This window comes from Haliaeetus albicilla, chromosome 7 (assembly GCF_947461875.1).
Source record: "Haliaeetus albicilla chromosome 7, bHalAlb1.1, whole genome shotgun sequence".
Lineage (NCBI taxonomy): Eukaryota > Metazoa > Chordata > Aves > Accipitriformes > Accipitridae > Haliaeetus > Haliaeetus albicilla.
Window position 1 is genome coordinate 6,030,168 of NC_091489.1, and position 16,255 is coordinate 6,046,422.

General features: G+C 62.3%; 1 protein-coding gene across 1 annotated transcript; it reads left to right on the forward strand.

Moving 5' to 3' along the window:
* Window positions 1-3,975: 3,975 nt before the first annotated feature.
* On the forward strand, window positions 3,976-15,839 carry PLCD3 (phospholipase C delta 3). The gene is made up of 16 exons (XM_069786802.1): window positions 3,976-4,204; window positions 7,054-7,215; window positions 8,477-8,705; window positions 8,794-8,923; window positions 9,453-9,678; window positions 10,353-10,554; window positions 10,653-10,797; window positions 10,878-11,030; window positions 11,106-11,261; window positions 11,543-11,578; window positions 12,108-12,267; window positions 13,062-13,178; window positions 13,275-13,423; window positions 13,948-14,083; window positions 14,899-15,048; window positions 15,130-15,839. The coding sequence occupies exons 1-16, from the start codon at window positions 4,102-4,104 to the stop codon at window positions 15,216-15,218; spliced, it is 2,343 nt and encodes a 780-aa protein (XP_069642903.1). The 5' UTR covers window positions 3,976-4,101; the 3' UTR covers window positions 15,219-15,839.
* Window positions 15,840-16,255: the final 416 nt, after the last annotated feature.

Genomic DNA, 16,255 nt, shown 5'->3' on the forward strand with positions numbered 1-16,255 from the left:
GCTCCAACACATCGCACCAGGGCACAGGGCAATACACAGGGACAGTGCACTGGGACAGCACTGGGGACATTGCACTGGCCCAGGACAGCGCAGCAGGACAATGCAGCCAGGCAGTGCCCTAGACAGTGCAGCAATGCCGTGGGGTGATGCAGTGGGGCAGCAGGGCTGTGCCCTGGGGCAACAGGGCAGGGCAACGCTCTGGGGCACTGGGACAATCATCCAGGATACTGGGGCCACGCATGGGGACACTGGGGCCATACAGTGTGACATCAGGACAATGCACTAGGACAATGCACCAGGCATAGGGACAATGTGCTGGGGCCACATACCGAGGGTCCAGGGAAATGCACCGGGGAACTGGGACATTGCACTAGGACACTGGGACATTGCACTGGGACAATGTCACTGGGGCACTGGACAGGGGCACAGTCCCATTGCATGCGGCAGAGGACAGCTGGGTCTAGCAGAGCAACTGATTACTGTTAAGTATTAAAACTTTATTAATTAAGATAGTAAGGAAGGGGCAGAATTTGGTGTCCCCAAGGCCCCAAAGTGAAGCTCCTTCACCCTCTGCTCCAAGGACTTTCCCCGAAGGCAGGGTGCTGGTGGGGACATGGGTGACCTGGAGGTACAAGATGCCCTGGGGACCGCCTGGATCTGGCCCTCGCCCAGGGCTGGGTGCTGGGAGGGGGATGCAAAGCAGCTTTCGGCAGGCCTGTGCCATGCTTCATCATCGCCCCATGCTCCAGCTTTCCTACATTTTGGGGAATTTCCCTTAATCCTACCTCCAAATCCAAGGGGGGACACACCCCTCTCCCCCAAGCCCCCCTAATCTCCATCCTGCGTCTCCTGGGGAACCATTTCCTCTATAAATTCAAGATCCAGCAACAAAAGCAGCAAAGCTTTTTAAACCTCCTGCCATTTCCAAGCTCTGACTCAGGATTTCTGCTTGGGGACGGCGCGGCGGGGCCTTGCTGGCTCTGAGTCATTGCAAAAACCAACCCCAAATCCCGAGCGGTGATTCACTGGGACACGTGCTGTGCTATAAGCGGCCGGGAATGCAAGCTGCTGCTTTCCATGGGGCTCCATCCAAATCGCTCGCGGGCGGTAGAAAATAGCAACGCTGCGGGAGAGGGGGAATCGCAACCGGGATTTATTTTTGCTGTGGATTTTGCAACGAGAGGTGTTTATCCTGGTTGTTTCACCGGGTCAATGCATTGTTGAATTCCTGGCAATGCAATTCCCATGGGAAGAAGAGGACTCGGAGCAGAGCCCAGTTAGGGGCTTGCAAGTGCATTTTTGGGGTGGCTGCAGCTGCTTTCCCTAAGGGTTTTTTGGCAAAGCAAGATACATTTTGCATAAATAAATTCAGTATATTTTGCAGCTCCTGGGGTGATAAAAGCCTTGACCCAAACAGGAGGGGGCATTGCCCTGAGCTGGGCTGTCCCTGTGAAAAGTCCTTGTGCCCCATGTCCCCAAAGGATTCAGGGATGGCTGTACCCCCCAAACAGAGCCAAGGGGCTGCCCAGATGTAGCCCCAGCTGTCCAGATGTTGCGTGCATTGCACAGGTCTTGAACTGCAGCACCCAAATACCTCCCCAGGCTGCTTGGATGTTGCCCTGCATGTACAGATGTTGCTCTGGGATAACCAGAGATTGTCCCAGGGATGCCCAGATGTTGCTCTCAGCATCCAGATGTTGCCCCAGGATAGTTAGTCATATATCACCCAGGATGTCCAGATGTTGCCCCAGGGTACCCATATGTTGCCCTGCATGTACAGATATTGCTCCATGATAGCCAGAGATCACACAGGGTGATGAGATGTTTGTCTGGGTGTCCAGATGTTGCCCCGGGTGTCCAGATGTTGTGCCAGCATACTCAGATATCATCCAGGATACTCAGATATCACTCAGGGTGCCCAGATGTTGTCATGGGTGCCGTGGTGTTGCCCTGCATGTGCAGGCAGATGTTGCTCCAGCATACTCAGATACCACCCAGGGTGCCCAGATGTTGTCCCAGGTGGCCAGACATTGCCCCAGGCTGCTCTGCTGTCACCCCTGGGTGCCCAACTGTCCCACCTAGGGTCTGGCAGCCATTGGCAGCCACCCCGACCCTGGCGAAAGTCACCACCTGCAGCTACAGTTTCCTCTCCCTGTGCTGCAGGTCCTGGTCCCCTCAGCCCAGCCAGGCCTGGGGTGCCCTCCCCAGCCCACTGGGCACTGTGGATTTTTGCAAGAAGCCATGCCGGGCTGTGGAAAATAACCCCTTGTCGCAAGCCCATGGTCCCATGCCATGCTATAGGCTTGAAATCAAAGCACGGCTCTGCCCCTGCTCCATCATGCATCACCCTGGCTGGGCTGCAAGGTTGGGGACCCCGGGGTTGGTCCTGCAGCCATGCATTCCTCCCTGCCGTCAGCAAGCAGTGGCTGTGGGAAAGGTGGGGATGTATGAAAATGCAGGGATTTGGGGTAAAATTGTGCACATGCTTACACGGGCATGTGTGCAGGTACAGCTGCACAGATGTGTGTGCGTGCAGCTGTGCAGCTACACATATGTACATGGCTGCACACACGCCTGCATACACTCATGTGTGTCTGCACACACCTACATGCATGCATACATGTCTACATGGCTGCATACACACACGCACGTGTGCCTGCATACACACGCATGCATATGTGTGTACATAGTTGCATACACACATGCACAGAGGTGTGTGTACCTGCACACACGCATGCATGTGTGCCTGTGCACACAGAGACATATGCATACACATGTACACAGCTGTGCACACACATGTACAGATGCACACATCTGCATGCACATGTGCATTTGTGCACAGGGATGCACACACACAGAGACGCGCACAGGCCCACACACGCGTGTGGGGCTCTGGGACTGGGGAATAACGGGAGATATCACCGTCCTCTCTGCCTGGCTCATGCTGCTGCCAGTCCCTGGATCCTGCTGCTGTCCCACCAGTGGGGACGGTCACCTGGGGGTCCTGGCAGCCGGTTGAGGCCCCTCCGCCCCAGTGCCACCATGTCCCCAAGGCAGGGATGTAGAGGACATAGCAGGACTGGGTCCCCAGGTGTGATGGCAGAGGGGGTCCTATGGGTCCCTGCTGTCCCCAGGTGTGATGGCAGAGGGGGTCCTATGGGTCCCTGCTGTCCCCAGGTGTGATGGCAGAGGGGGTCCCATGGGTCCCTGCTGTCCCCAGGTGTGATGGCAGAGGGGGTCCCATGGGTCCCTGCTGTCCCCAGGTGTGATGGCAGAGGGGGTCCCATGGGTCCCTGCTGTCCCCAGGTGTGATGGCAGAGGGGGTCCCATGGGTCCCTGCTGTCCCCAGGTGTGATGGCAGAGGGAGTCCCATGGGTTCTTGCTGTCCCCAGGCTGGTGGAGAGGGTCTCCTGGGTGCCCACCGGCAGCAGGCGGCTGTGCCCCCCGGGCAGACCGGGTCGCCCAACGGTGACCGGGCTGTCCCCTGGGCCAGTCCCCGGTGCAGACAGACCTCCGCGGGGGAGGTGGGGACCCCCGGTCCGTTCCGGTGCGGACCGGCCCTTCGAGTTATAGCCGGTGCAGAGCGGGACCCCCCCCCCTCCGTGCCGTTCCCCCGTGCAGAACAACTCCCCGGCTGCACACCGGGACCCCGGCCCGTTCCCGGTGCAGATCGCATCCCCGATGCAAACCCATCCCCGGTGCAGCCTGCTTTCCCGGTGCACACTCATCCCGGTGCAAGTCAGACCCCCCCCGGTGCCTACCCACTCCCGGTGCAGACCGGTTTCCCGGTGCAGACTCATCCCGCTGCAGACCCGTCCCGGTGCAGACCGTCACCGGCAGCCACCTCTCGGCCCAGGAGGGCATAAACAGTTAACACCGTCCGGGCTGAAACGTGGCTCCTCCCGGTACTTCCCAGCGCCCGGCCCCGGTCCCGGCGGGGCCGCCCAGCCCCAGGCCAGCCCCAGCCCCGTTCGCCGCCGCCGCCGCCGCCCAGCCCGGCTGCACCGGCCGGGGGCACCGTCGGGACCGGGAGCACCGGGAGCACCGGGGGAACCGGGGCTACCGGGGGTACCGGGGGTACCGGGGCACCGGCCCCGCACAATGATCTGCGGCAGGAAGGCTCGTCCCGCCGCCGAGCAGCCCCGCTCCCCGTCGGACGGCGCCGGTGGCCCCCGCCGGACCGGCAGAGCCTTGAAGAAAATGGGTGAGTCCCGGGGTCGGTCCCGCCCGGGGGGGGGACACGGGGGACCCGACGGGGCGGGCAGGGGGGGACCGGGCAGAAACTCCGGGGGGAGCCGTGCCAGAGGGGGTCCCGGGAGAGATGTCCGTGGCTGGGAGCGTCCCCGAGGTGGATGGAGACCCCCATGGCAGGGATGGGGTCCCCCATGGCAGGGAGGGGTCCCCAAGATAGCCATGGTCCCCGCGCTGGAAATTGTCCCCATGGCAGGGATGGGTCCCCACGGCCAGGAGGGTCCCCGAGGCAGATGGGGTCCCCCACAGCAGGGAAGGGTGCCCGTGGCTGGGAGGGGTCCCCAAGGTAGCCCCAAAATAGCTATGTATTGCCCCAGATGTTGGGGGGCAGCAGGGTCGGGGTTCGGCCACTTGACGGGTGACGGGAGCCCTCCTGCTTGGGGGATTTATTGTCCCCAAGGCTCAGCTCCAGCTCGCTGGGACCCTCACCTAATACCCTGCCTCGGTTTCCCCACACAAGGGCGCTGCCCGCAGCGCTGTCGGCTCGGGGCCCTGCTGACCCCATAGCAGCTCGGGGCAGAGCTGCCCATGAGGTGCGGGCAGGAGAAGCGGGTGCCCGGGAAGGTCAGGGTGCGCCTGCTGGGGCGGCCAGGCCCGATCCTGCGTGGGAGCGGTGGGCAGGGCAGGGCAGGGGCTGGCCCTGTGCCACGGAGGGAGGGCTTTGCTCCCACTGCTGCGCTGGCCCGTGTGTGCCTTTGGGCGTGTGGCCGTGTACCCGGAGCTGCACAGCTTGGTGTGGCTGTGTGTCTGCTGCAGGTCTGTGTGCCCCTGCGTCCGGGTGTGTTTGTCCCTGTGTCCATGCATCCATGGGTCTGTGCACCCATATGCTTGTGCATCCGTGTATCCGTGTGTCCATTTGTCTGTGTGTCCTTGCATCAGTGCATCCATGCATCCATCCGTCCCTGCATCAGTGCATCCATGCATCCATCCGTCCCTGCATCTCTGTGTCCATGCATCCATGTATCCATACATCCCTGCATCTGTATATCCATGTGTCCATGCATCAGTGCATCCATATGCCCATGCATCCATGTGCTTGTATGTTGGTGCATCCATATGTCCATGCACCCGTATGTGTCCGTGCATCCATATACTTGTGCATCCATATGTCCACGTGTCCTTGCATCAATGCATCCGTGCATCCATATATCCATACGTCCCCGCATCTGTGTATCCATGTGTCTGTGTATCAATGCATCCCTGCGTCCATATGTTCATACGCTTGTGCACCTGTGACCCCATGCGTTCATGTGTCCGAGCACCTGTATGTCTGTCTGTATGCCCATGTGCCCATATCCATGTGTCCATGCATCTGTGCATCCATGTATCCATACATCCCTGCATCCATATATCCATGTACCCATACATCCCTGCATCTCTGTATCCATGCATCCATGTGTCCATGTATCAGTGTATCCATATGTCCGTGCACCCATGTGTCCGTGCATTCATGTGTCCATGCATCCATACACTTGTGCACCTGTGACCCCATGTGCCTGTGTGTCTGACAATCCGTGTGTCCACCCGTGTACCCATGTGCCTGTATCCATGAGTCCATACATCTGTACATCCATATGCTTGTGTATCCATGCATCCGTACCTGCCCTCTGAAGTTGCCCTCAATCCTGCACCATGGGCAGGATGTGACCATGCAGGTGGTGGTGGCAGCTGGTGGCCACATCCCCGAGACCATGGCCAGCTCGGGATGTCCCTGCTCGGCCCCAAACCTGCTGTTTCCCAGCCCAGGAGCAGTGTCTCGGCCGGAGGAGGGATACGGGTGCTGGGGCTGTTCTTTAGGAGTGGTTGCCAAAACAAAAAAGGGAGGAAATAACTGCTCTTTGGAGAATAGACGGAAAAGTCCTGGCCCTGCCGTGAGCCCGGGTGTGGGCCTGCGGGTCCCCCGAGGCCACCCCGTCATCATTCTCAGCCTGACCTCTGCTGCCGGCACTGTCCTGGCACTCCCCAAACTGGATTTGGGCAGCTTTGTGGGATTTAGTGGCTGGGCTCTGCCGTGTGAGCAGGGCTCTGCCACCACACCTGCTGTGCGCTGTCCCCCCCGGCCGGCCACACGGTTCCCCACAGTGGTCTGATGGCAGTGTCCTGTCTGTCCTCTCCTGTCTGTCTTGTCCCATCCGACCCCACCCTGTCTGTTCCATCCCATCCCATCCCATCCCATCCCATCCCATCCCATCCCATCCCATCTGTCCTGTCCCATCCCATCTGTCCCATCATGTCCCATCTTGCCCTGTCTGCCCTCTCCCATCCTGTCCTATCCTGTGGTATCCCATCCCATCCCATCCTGCCATGTTTGCTCCACCCACCCTGTCCCATCCTGTCCTGTCTGCACTACCCTGTCTTGTCCCATCCTACCTGTCCCATCTTGTCCTGCCATGCCCTGTCTGTACTGTCACATAGTGTCATATAAGTCCCATCTCATCCCATCCCATTGTCCCCTCCTGTCCATCCCATCCTGTCCTGTCCCATCCCTCCATCCTGTCCCATGCCATACTGTGCCATTCTGTCCCATCCCATCCCATCCCATCCCATCCCATCCCATCCCATCCCATCATGTCTGCCCTGTCCCATCTGTCCCATGATGTCCTGTCACTCCCATGCCATCCCATCCCATCCCATGGGATGTGCAGGGATGTACACATGGAGATGTGCATACACATGTGCACCAAGCTCCCCTCACTCCCACCCAGTACGCCCAGTACACCCTCAGAGCCTCCAGCACCAGCCAGTGCCCCCCAGTACCACCCAGTAGCTGCCACAGGGTGCCCACGGGCTGGTTCCCTGCAGGCCTGACGGAGGACGAGGACATCCAGCGGATGCTGCGGGGCTCCCTGCTCCGGAAGATCAAGTCCCGGGGGGGCCCCAGGGAGCGGCTCTTCTGCCTGCAGGAGGACGGGGTGACTGTCTGCTTCGAGGGGCGCTTCGGACGCGCTCGGTCCCAGCAGAGCTGTGAGTGCCGGTGCTGGGGACCGTCCCCAAGGGGCTCGGGGACCCTGGACCACATCCTGCACAGGAGCTGTCAGGAGGGGTTGGGACCTGGGCAGTGCCTCAAACCTGCCTGTGGGGACCTGGGCATGAGCTGGGACCCACACCCCCAGCCAGGATGTAGACCCCCACCCGGGATCCAGACCCCACCCCAGGACCCACATCCCAACCCAGGACCTAGCCCAAAACCTGGGACCCCAGCCCCCACCCAGAACCCAGACCCCCACCTGGGACTCAGGCCACGCCCCAGGACCCAGACCCCAACTGGGCACTCAGCCCCCAGCCAGGGAGCCAGACCCCCCACTTAGGACCCAAACCCCCCTCTGGCACCCAGACCTCAACCCAGGACTCAGCCCCCAACCCAGGACCCAGACCTCCACGTGCAACCCAGACACCCACCCTGGGACCTGGACCCCAAACCCAGGACCCAGACCCCCACATGCAACCCAGATGCCCACCCTGCGACCCAGACCCCAATCCAGGAGCCAGACCCCCACCCAGACCCCCACCTGGGACCTGAACCCCACTTATGTCCCAGACACCCACCCAGAACCCAGACCCCACTCTGGGACCCAGACCGTCATCCAGGACCCAGACACCAACCCAGGACCCAGACCCCCACCCGGGATGCAGACCCCAATCCAGGACCTGCACCCCCAGCCTGGGACCCAGACCCTGACCAAAGATGTGGACCCCAGTCCAGAATACGGACTCCCACTCAGGACCCGGATCCCAACCCACTGCACCCAGTGCCTTCCAGTGCTTCCCACTGCACCCAGTGCATCCCATTACATCCCAGTGCATCCAGTGCCTCCCAGTGCACCCCACCCTGAGCCCCCAGAGCCCACACCCTTCCCCATCCCCCTCAGGACCCCCACAAGGTCCCGTCTCCACCCCAGCCAGACTCTGTCCCTGCTCCCCAGCATCACCCATCTCCTTCCACCCTCTCATCTGGGATGTATGCCCAGAGCTGGCACCCCCGGCATCCCCATCCCCATCCCCGCAGGGGTCAGCGGCAGTGGCTCCTGTCTCGCCTGGGATTAGTGGCTTAAGCCCAGCTGCAGCATCAATAGGAGCTGAGCCCCTGTCCCCTGGGGTGCCCCTGGGGACACGTAGGTTGTCCATCAGCAGTCAGGATGTCCTGCAGGACGCTCATGGGTGGGAGAAATGCCGAGGGACCACCTCCATCCCCGTGGTGGCCCCATCACTGCACGTGTCCCTGCAGTCTCGGTGATGCACATCGAGGGGGTGCGTGAGGGACACCAGTCAGAGGGTCTACGCAAGTACGGTGCTGCCTTCCCCGAGCGGCACTGCTTCACCCTCGTCTTCAAGGGCAAGCGCAAGAACCTCGACCTGGCTGCGCGGGGCGAGGAGGATGCCCGCCACTGGGTGCAAGGTCTCACCAAGCTGATGGGGCGGCTGCAAGCCATGAGTCAACCGGAGAAGCTTGACCAATATCCTTTGTCAGAGCTATGGGGGTTTGGGGACAGGTTGGGGATGGCTATGGGGGTGACGCCAGGTGGTTTCCTTACCCTGGCATAGCTGGATCCATGGGGTCCTGCAGCGAGCAGACAGGAATAAGGACAACAAGATGTCCTTCCGGGAGGTAAAGAGCATGCTGAGGATGATCAACATCTACATGGATGATGTCTATGCCTACAAGCTCTTCAAGGTACCCATCCTGTGCTCCATCACTCGCTGTTCCCCACTGCTGTCACCGGGAGGGAATGCTGGCTCCTCCTCTGCCTTCCCAAGTGCAGAGAACTGTCAAACTTGTCACACCCAAAGCCACCTACCATCACCAGTGGTTGGGTCCACCACCAACAGTTGGGTCCCCTCATGAGCAGGAGCTCATGATGTGGTGGGGCCCCTGCCACTGCTCTGTGGGTCCCCAAGGTGTGACATTTTCCTCCCATGGGGTCCTGTTCCCTTGGGCATCTCCCAAGGTCCCTTTCTGCCTGGGGAAACTGAGGCATGGCACTCTGCTCTACTCCATCCCAGACTGGAGGGTCAGAGGGTGGGGGGACAGAGGGGACATGCCCCTGCACCCCCCCTAGGCACAGCCCATCCCTGAGCCCTCATGCCCCCCCCAAACTCATCACACATGCTGCCAGCCCCAAGGGGCAGGCAGGACAAGGCAGGGGATGTCCCCTCCCCATGAGCAGGGGACGGTCCCCGAGGTTGGGCTGTGGTCCCATCAGGAGTGCGACCACTCTGGTGACGAGCGGCTGGAGGGCCGGGAGGTGGAGGAGTTTTGCCGACGGCTGCTGCGGCGGCCGGAGCTGGAGGAGCTTTTCGGGCGTTATTCGGGCGAGGACCGTGTCCTGTCGGCTGAGGAGCTGCGGGATTTCCTTCGGGATCAGGGCGAGGACGCCAGCCTGCGCCAGGCCCGTGCCGTCATCCGCGCCTATGAGCTCAACGAGAAGGGTAGGGCTGAGGACAGTCAGCTCGCTTCATGGGTGGTGGTGGGATGGGCACTGCTGGAGCCAAGGGAGGTCACGGATGGCGTGGGGATGGGGCTCTGCTTGGTGGTGTCACCCCCCAAGGTGGTATGGGGTCCTCCAAGGCTTGGGTGAGTGTCCCTGTGTCCCTTCCCTGGGGTGGCACCGGGTGTCAGCAGTCCAACACGTGGTCTTGCTGATCCATGGTGGATGTGGCGCTGAGGGGACAGGGGATGTGAAGGTGGGGATGGACAGCAGGTGGACCTCCATGTCTCCTGGGTGATGCAGTGCCAGCCCGAGCATGAATGTGACACTGCTGGGGGACCTCCACATCCCCTGGGTGCCACAGTGCCAGGTCTGGGGTGAACATGGCACTGTGAGGATGGAGGATGTCAGGGTGGGGACAGGGAACCTCCACACCTCACGGGTGCCACCATGCCAGGTCCAGGGTGAATGTGGCACTAGCAGGATGAGTGACATCAGGATGGAGACGTGACACTCAAGGGAACTTGCATGTCCCCTGGGTGCTGCAGTGCCAGGTCTGGGGTGAACATGGCACTACTGGGAGACAGAGGACATCCAGGTGGGGACAGTCCCCGGGGTGCCACCCTGCCAGCGGCGTGCCAGCCCTCTGCGACAGCCCACCACTGTGTTCCTCAGCCAGGCAGCAGGACCTGATGATGCTGGATGGCTTCATGATGTACCTTCTCTCGGCCGCTGGTGACATCCTCAACCAGGAGCACACCAAGGTGCACCAGGACATGAACCAGCCCCTGTGCCACTACTTCATCTCTTCCTCCCACAACACCTACCTGACCCGCAACCAGATCGGTGGCACCAGCAGCACCGAAGCCTATGTCAGGTGGGTGCCCCTGGTCAGATGCTCCATGCCCGGATGGTCCCATGGCTTGAGGGTGCCAGGGTGGTGCAGGGACTAATCCAGTGATGGTGTGGTGGCAGGGCACTGATGGCGGGATGCCGCTGCGTGGAGCTGGACTGCTGGGAGGGCTCTGATGGGGAACCTGTTGTCTACCATGGCCACACGCTCACCTCCAAAATCCTCTTCCGAGATGTCATTGAGAGCATCCGTGACTATGCCTTCAAGGTGAGCCAGGTGCCGGCAGCCCTGGGACGGGTGCTGGGTGCTGGGTGCTGAGCGCTGTCCATCCCTATCCCCGTCCCCAGCAATCGCCCTACCCAGTCATCCTGTCCCTGGAGAACCACTGTGGGCTGGAGCAGCAGGCCACCATGGCCCGGCACATGAAGGCCATCCTGGGGGACATGCTGCTGATGCAGCCGCTGGAGGGGCAGGACCCCCACAACCTCCCATCCCCAGAGGTAAGGCCACCCGCCTGCCCACCACAGTGTCCCCATGTCCCTTCTGAGCCCTGAGCTTGGCCCTTCCTCCCACAGCAGCTGAAGGGGAAAGTCCTGGTGAAGGGCAAGAAGCTGCCAGAGCCATGGCATGAGCACCGGGGTGTCACCTCCCTTCCGGACCCTGAGGAGGAGGAAGAGGAGGAGGAGGAAGAGGAAGAGGAGGAGAAGCTGCAGGAGAAAAACAGCCGGCGGGTAAGGGGCTCTCCCAGTGCTATGGTGCCAGGGGATCACAGCATCCCGGGGGTGCTGGAGGACCATGGTGTTCTGGTGGTCCTGGAGGACCACAGCATGCCGGAGGTGCTGGGGGATGATGGCATCGTGATGGTGCTGGGGTGCTGGAGGACCATGGCATCCTGGTGGTCCTAGAGGACCCGGCAGTGCCACGGGACCACTGTGTCCCAACAGTGCTGGGGCCTGGGTCAGGTGAGCACTGCCAGCATCCCCCAGTATAGCCCTGCTCTCTCCTCTTCCAGTCGCTGCAGTCGCTGCAGGAGATCAAACCTCTGCAGGTGGGTCATGTGATGGAGCTGGGTGGGCTGAGGAGTCGGGTACCACGGGGGCGGTGAGTGGCTCTCACTGGCTGGCAGAGGGGACTGAGCTTGGGGGCATCTCAGCTTTGCCTCCCTCCTCCCCTGTTGGGCTGGGTGCTCCATTTCTTGGGTCTCCATCACCTCAGGGTCTCCATTGCCTTGTGGGGGGGATTCTCCATCACCTTGGAGTCTCCATCGCTTTGAGGTTTCCATCCCCTTGGGTGATGGAAAGATGCCCATCACCTTGGGTTGTCCATCACCTCGGGTTCTCCATCATCTTTGGGTCTCTAACATCTTGGGGTCTGCATCACCTCAGGGTCTCCGCCTCCTTGGGGTCTCCATCACTTTGGAGGTCTCCATTGCCTCAGGTTCTCCATTACTTTGGGGTCTCCATGGCCTTGGGGGTCTCAGCGCTTAGCACCAGCAGGGTAGGGGGGTCTGTAGACCCTCAGGCAGGCAGGTGACCACCAGAGCTGGGGTGGCCCTGACACCAGGGTGGCTCCTGCAGGCCAAGGATGCATCGCAGGTGGCCCCAGAGCTGTCGGCCGTGGTGGTGTACTGCCAGGCTGTCCCCTTCCCCGGCCTGGCTCATGCCCTGCGCCACCCCCGGCCCTGCGAGATGTCCTCCTTCAGCGAGAGGAAGGCTCGGAAGCTCATCAAGGAGGCGGGTGAGGGTGACAGGACGGGGATGGAAATGGGGGCAAAGTGGTTGCATGCTCCTGACCTCACTGGGATGCAGGATGGGGCTGAGACAGATGGGGTCTCTCAGAGGGGTGGCTCCAGGGGGGATGGCTGGGGACATGCTGGCCCCAGCTGAGCTGCTCTGGTCTGGTGGGGCTGGGGGCTGGTGTCAGGGTCTGGGGCCAGAGGCCAGGGTGAGGGTCACAGGTCCAGGATCAGGGTCTGGTATAAGAGTGTGGGGTCTGGGTTTGGGATGTGATATCTGGGTCCAGGGTCAGGTCTGGGGTCTGGGGCTGGGATTAAGATCTGGGTTGGGGTCCAGGGTCTGAGGTCTGGGGTCAGGGTCTGGGGTTTGGGGTTTGAGTTCAGGGTCTGAGATCCAGGGTCAGGATCTGGGGTCAGGGTCTGGGATTTGGGGTTTGGGCTCGGAGTCTGGGGTCCAGGGTCAGGAGTCAGGGTCTGGGATCCAGGGTCAAGGTCCAGGGTCAGGGTCTGGGGTCTAAATTCAAGGTCTGGGGTCAGCATACATGTTGTGAGGTCTGGGGTCAGGGGTCCAAGGTCAAGGTCCAGGGTCAAGCTCCAGGATTGGGGTCTGAACCCCAGGGCCCAGTTTTGGGGTCTGGGTCACGTTTCGGTCCCAGCCAGGCAGGCTCCGTCCACGTCCCCAGGCACATGGGTGCAGGCAGGACACCTCTCCCCATGGCAGGACCCCGTGCCAGCCCCAGGGGTGCACGTGGCACCCATGGGTGCAGCAGCCCCACTCAGCCGTCCCCCCTCCCAGGCCCGGCGCTGGTCCAGTACAATGCCCAGCAGCTCAGCCGCGTCTACCCGCTGGGGCTGAAGATGAACTCCTCCAACTACAACCCCCAGGAGATGTGGAACGCCGGCTGCCAGCTGGGTGAGACCCCATGGCCCCCAGGGGACGCCCCATGATCTGGCACCCCCCCCCCCGAGCTGTCACCCCCCCTGATACCCCATCCTCCTGTCCCCACAGTGGCCCTCAACTTCCAGACACCAGGCTATGAGATGGACCTGAACGCCGGGCGCTTCCTGGGCAATGGGTGCTGTGGCTATGTGCTGAAGCCCCCCTGCCTGCGCAGCCCCCCCGGAGAGGGGACCCGCCGCCTGGCGCTGCACGTCAGGGTGAGGGCACCCTGCTCCCCCCGGCCCCGCGTCCCAGTGGGTGACACCCATGACATTCCCATGCCTGGCCAGGTGCCACCTGCATCCCTTTTCCCAGGTGACACCAACCCCACACCCAAACAGGTGCCACCCACACCCCTTCTGGGTGATGTCAACACCATGGCCAACCAGGTGCCACCCATGTCCCTTCTGGGTGACACCAACCCCATGTCCAGCCAGGTGCCACTCGCACAACTTCTCCTGGGTGACACCAACCCCACACTCACCTGGGTGCCACCAACCTCTCTTCTCCTGGGGACACTGACACTGGCCTCCCATCTCTTTGGATACCATCCATGTCCCTACTCCTGGGTGACACTGACCCCGTCCCCATGCCTGACCAAGTGCCATCCACGTCCCTTCTCCTGGGGGCACCAGCCCTGTCCCCACACCCAGCCATGTGCCACCCACGTCCCTTCTCCTGGGGCTCGCCACCCCGCGGTGCCCTGTGCCGCCAGCCCCCACCACCCTCTGCCCCCCACCAGGTGATCACGGCGCAGCAGCTGCCCAAGCTGAACAGGGAGAAGGGGAGCTCCATCGTGGACCCCTTCGTGCGGGTGGAGATCCACGGCGTCCCGGCCGACTGCAGCAAGCAGCAGACCCACCACAAGCTCAACAACGGTGAGCGCCTGCCAGGCCACCACAGCCCGGCCACCGGTCCCCAGGGACACCCCAGGGCACCCTGATCTCCAGGGCACCCTGATCCCGGGGGGTGCCAGAGCCCTCGGGCATCCAACACCCCAGGCACCTGCTGGCCCCTGCACCCCAGCTGCCAGCCCCTGTTGAGCCAGTGCCCAGGACACCCCAGTCCCCCCAGTGCACCCCAGTCCCGCAGTGCCCCGTCCCCAGCACAGCCTGATCCCCACTAATGGCAGGGCCCCAGCACGTCCCAGTTCTCCCCAGTGCTGCTCCCTCCTGCCCCCAATATATCTAGCCCAACCCCAGTATGACCCCCATTCGCCCAGCACAGCCCAGCCTGGCCCCAGTATGACTCCCATTCCCCCAGTATACCCCATCACAGTCCTAGTATGACCCCCATTACCCCAGTATACCCCATCATGGCCTCAGTATGACCCCCATTCCCCCGTCCAGCCCAGTCCAGCCCCACTATGACCCCCATTCCACCAGTATAGCCCAGCCTGGCCCCAGTATGACCCCCATTCCACCAGTAAATCCCATCATGGCCTCACTATGACACCTCTTCCCCAGTATACCCCATCACAGTCCTAGCGTGACCCCCATTCCCCCAGCATAGCCCAGCCTGACCCCAGTATCACCCCCACTCCCCCAGTCCCCACAGACCCCAGTGCAGGATGGCAGCTAAGCTGGGGCAGGGGTGAGCACAGTGGAGGGTCGCACTGGTCCCCACGCCCAGGGCAGTGGGTGGCCCTGGTGGCCGCGGTGGCAGCGCCCACCCCCCCGTACTGGTGCCATAGGCTTCAACCCACGCTGGGAGGAGACGCTGAGCTTCCAGCTGCAGGCACCTGAGCTGGCCCTGGTGCGCTTCGTGGTAGAGGACTATGACAGCACCTCCTGCAACGACTTCGTGGGGCAGTTCACCCTGCCCTTGGCCAGCATGCGGGAAGGTGGGTGGGTGCCCACCCCGCTGCCCCCCGGGGATGGGGACGGTCCCCCGCCACCCACTCAGCTCCCGTCTCTGTCCCCAGGGTACCGTCACATCCATCTGCTCTCCAAGGACGGGGCGTCCCTGTCCCCCGCCACGCTCTTCGTGCACATTCGATGCAAGAGCCTGTGAGGTCCCTGTGGTCCCAATGGGAGGGACATCGTGTCCCCGTGCAGGGGACAACATGTTCCTTCATGGGGTGGGCACCCTCCTGCGCCAGAGACACCCCGCTCCCTGTGCAGGGACAGCCTGGGGACACCGCTCACCCAGCCGCAGCTGCAGCAGGGCTGACTGGGGGACCCAAGGAGGTAGGGGACCCCCTCCATGTCCCATAGTGCCAACCCATCTGCTGGCCTGCATGCCCCACTCCTCCCCTCCCTGGCTGTGACCCCGAGGGGACAGAGATGCTGTGACAACCAGGACAGGGTGGCTGGGCCATCAAAAGCCCAGCACAGCTCGGGGGGGGGGGACATAGGTGACAGCAACCCCATACGTCACCACCCCCGGCCATACTCAATCCCAGCCCCCACTTTGGGCTGCAAGGACAGTGCCATCACCATGAGGTCCCCAAGGAGATCCTGCCACCGTGCAGTCCCCGAGGGGACCCAGCCACCATGTGCCCCATCATGCCCACAGTGTCGAGCCTCTGCTTGGCTGGGGGCCACGTTCCCAACCCCTGCTCCAGCACCAGTGACGGTCACAGATTTATACCCCAATGTCTAGCCAGTCGAATAAAGGTTTTATTTTAACAGAGCCTGTCCCCGTGTCCCTGTCACCTCCTGGGGCCCCTTGGGGGGGTGTGGGGAGGAAAGTCTGGGGGGATAAGTGCTGAGCCCACCCCCAAATGCAGCACTGCCCCGGGGAGGTGCCAAGCACCCATGGGTGCTGGACCCATGGGGGACAGGGTGGTGCTCATTGGAGGAGCCTGCAAAACTGCCGTGGGGACAGGGGAAGGGTCCCGCCAAACAGCCCCCCCACCCACACTCAGCCTCCCCCAGCCCAGGACACTGGGGACACAGGAGGGGATGCAGAGGTACTTGCATAGGTGACAGGGGACCCTGAGCAGGGGAGATGCGATGGCGCTGCTGGGGGCCACACATGACTGGGCTTCCTGGTCCCCCACTGAGGCCCCGTACGTCCATACCGGGGTGGGCAAAGGCCCTCGGGGT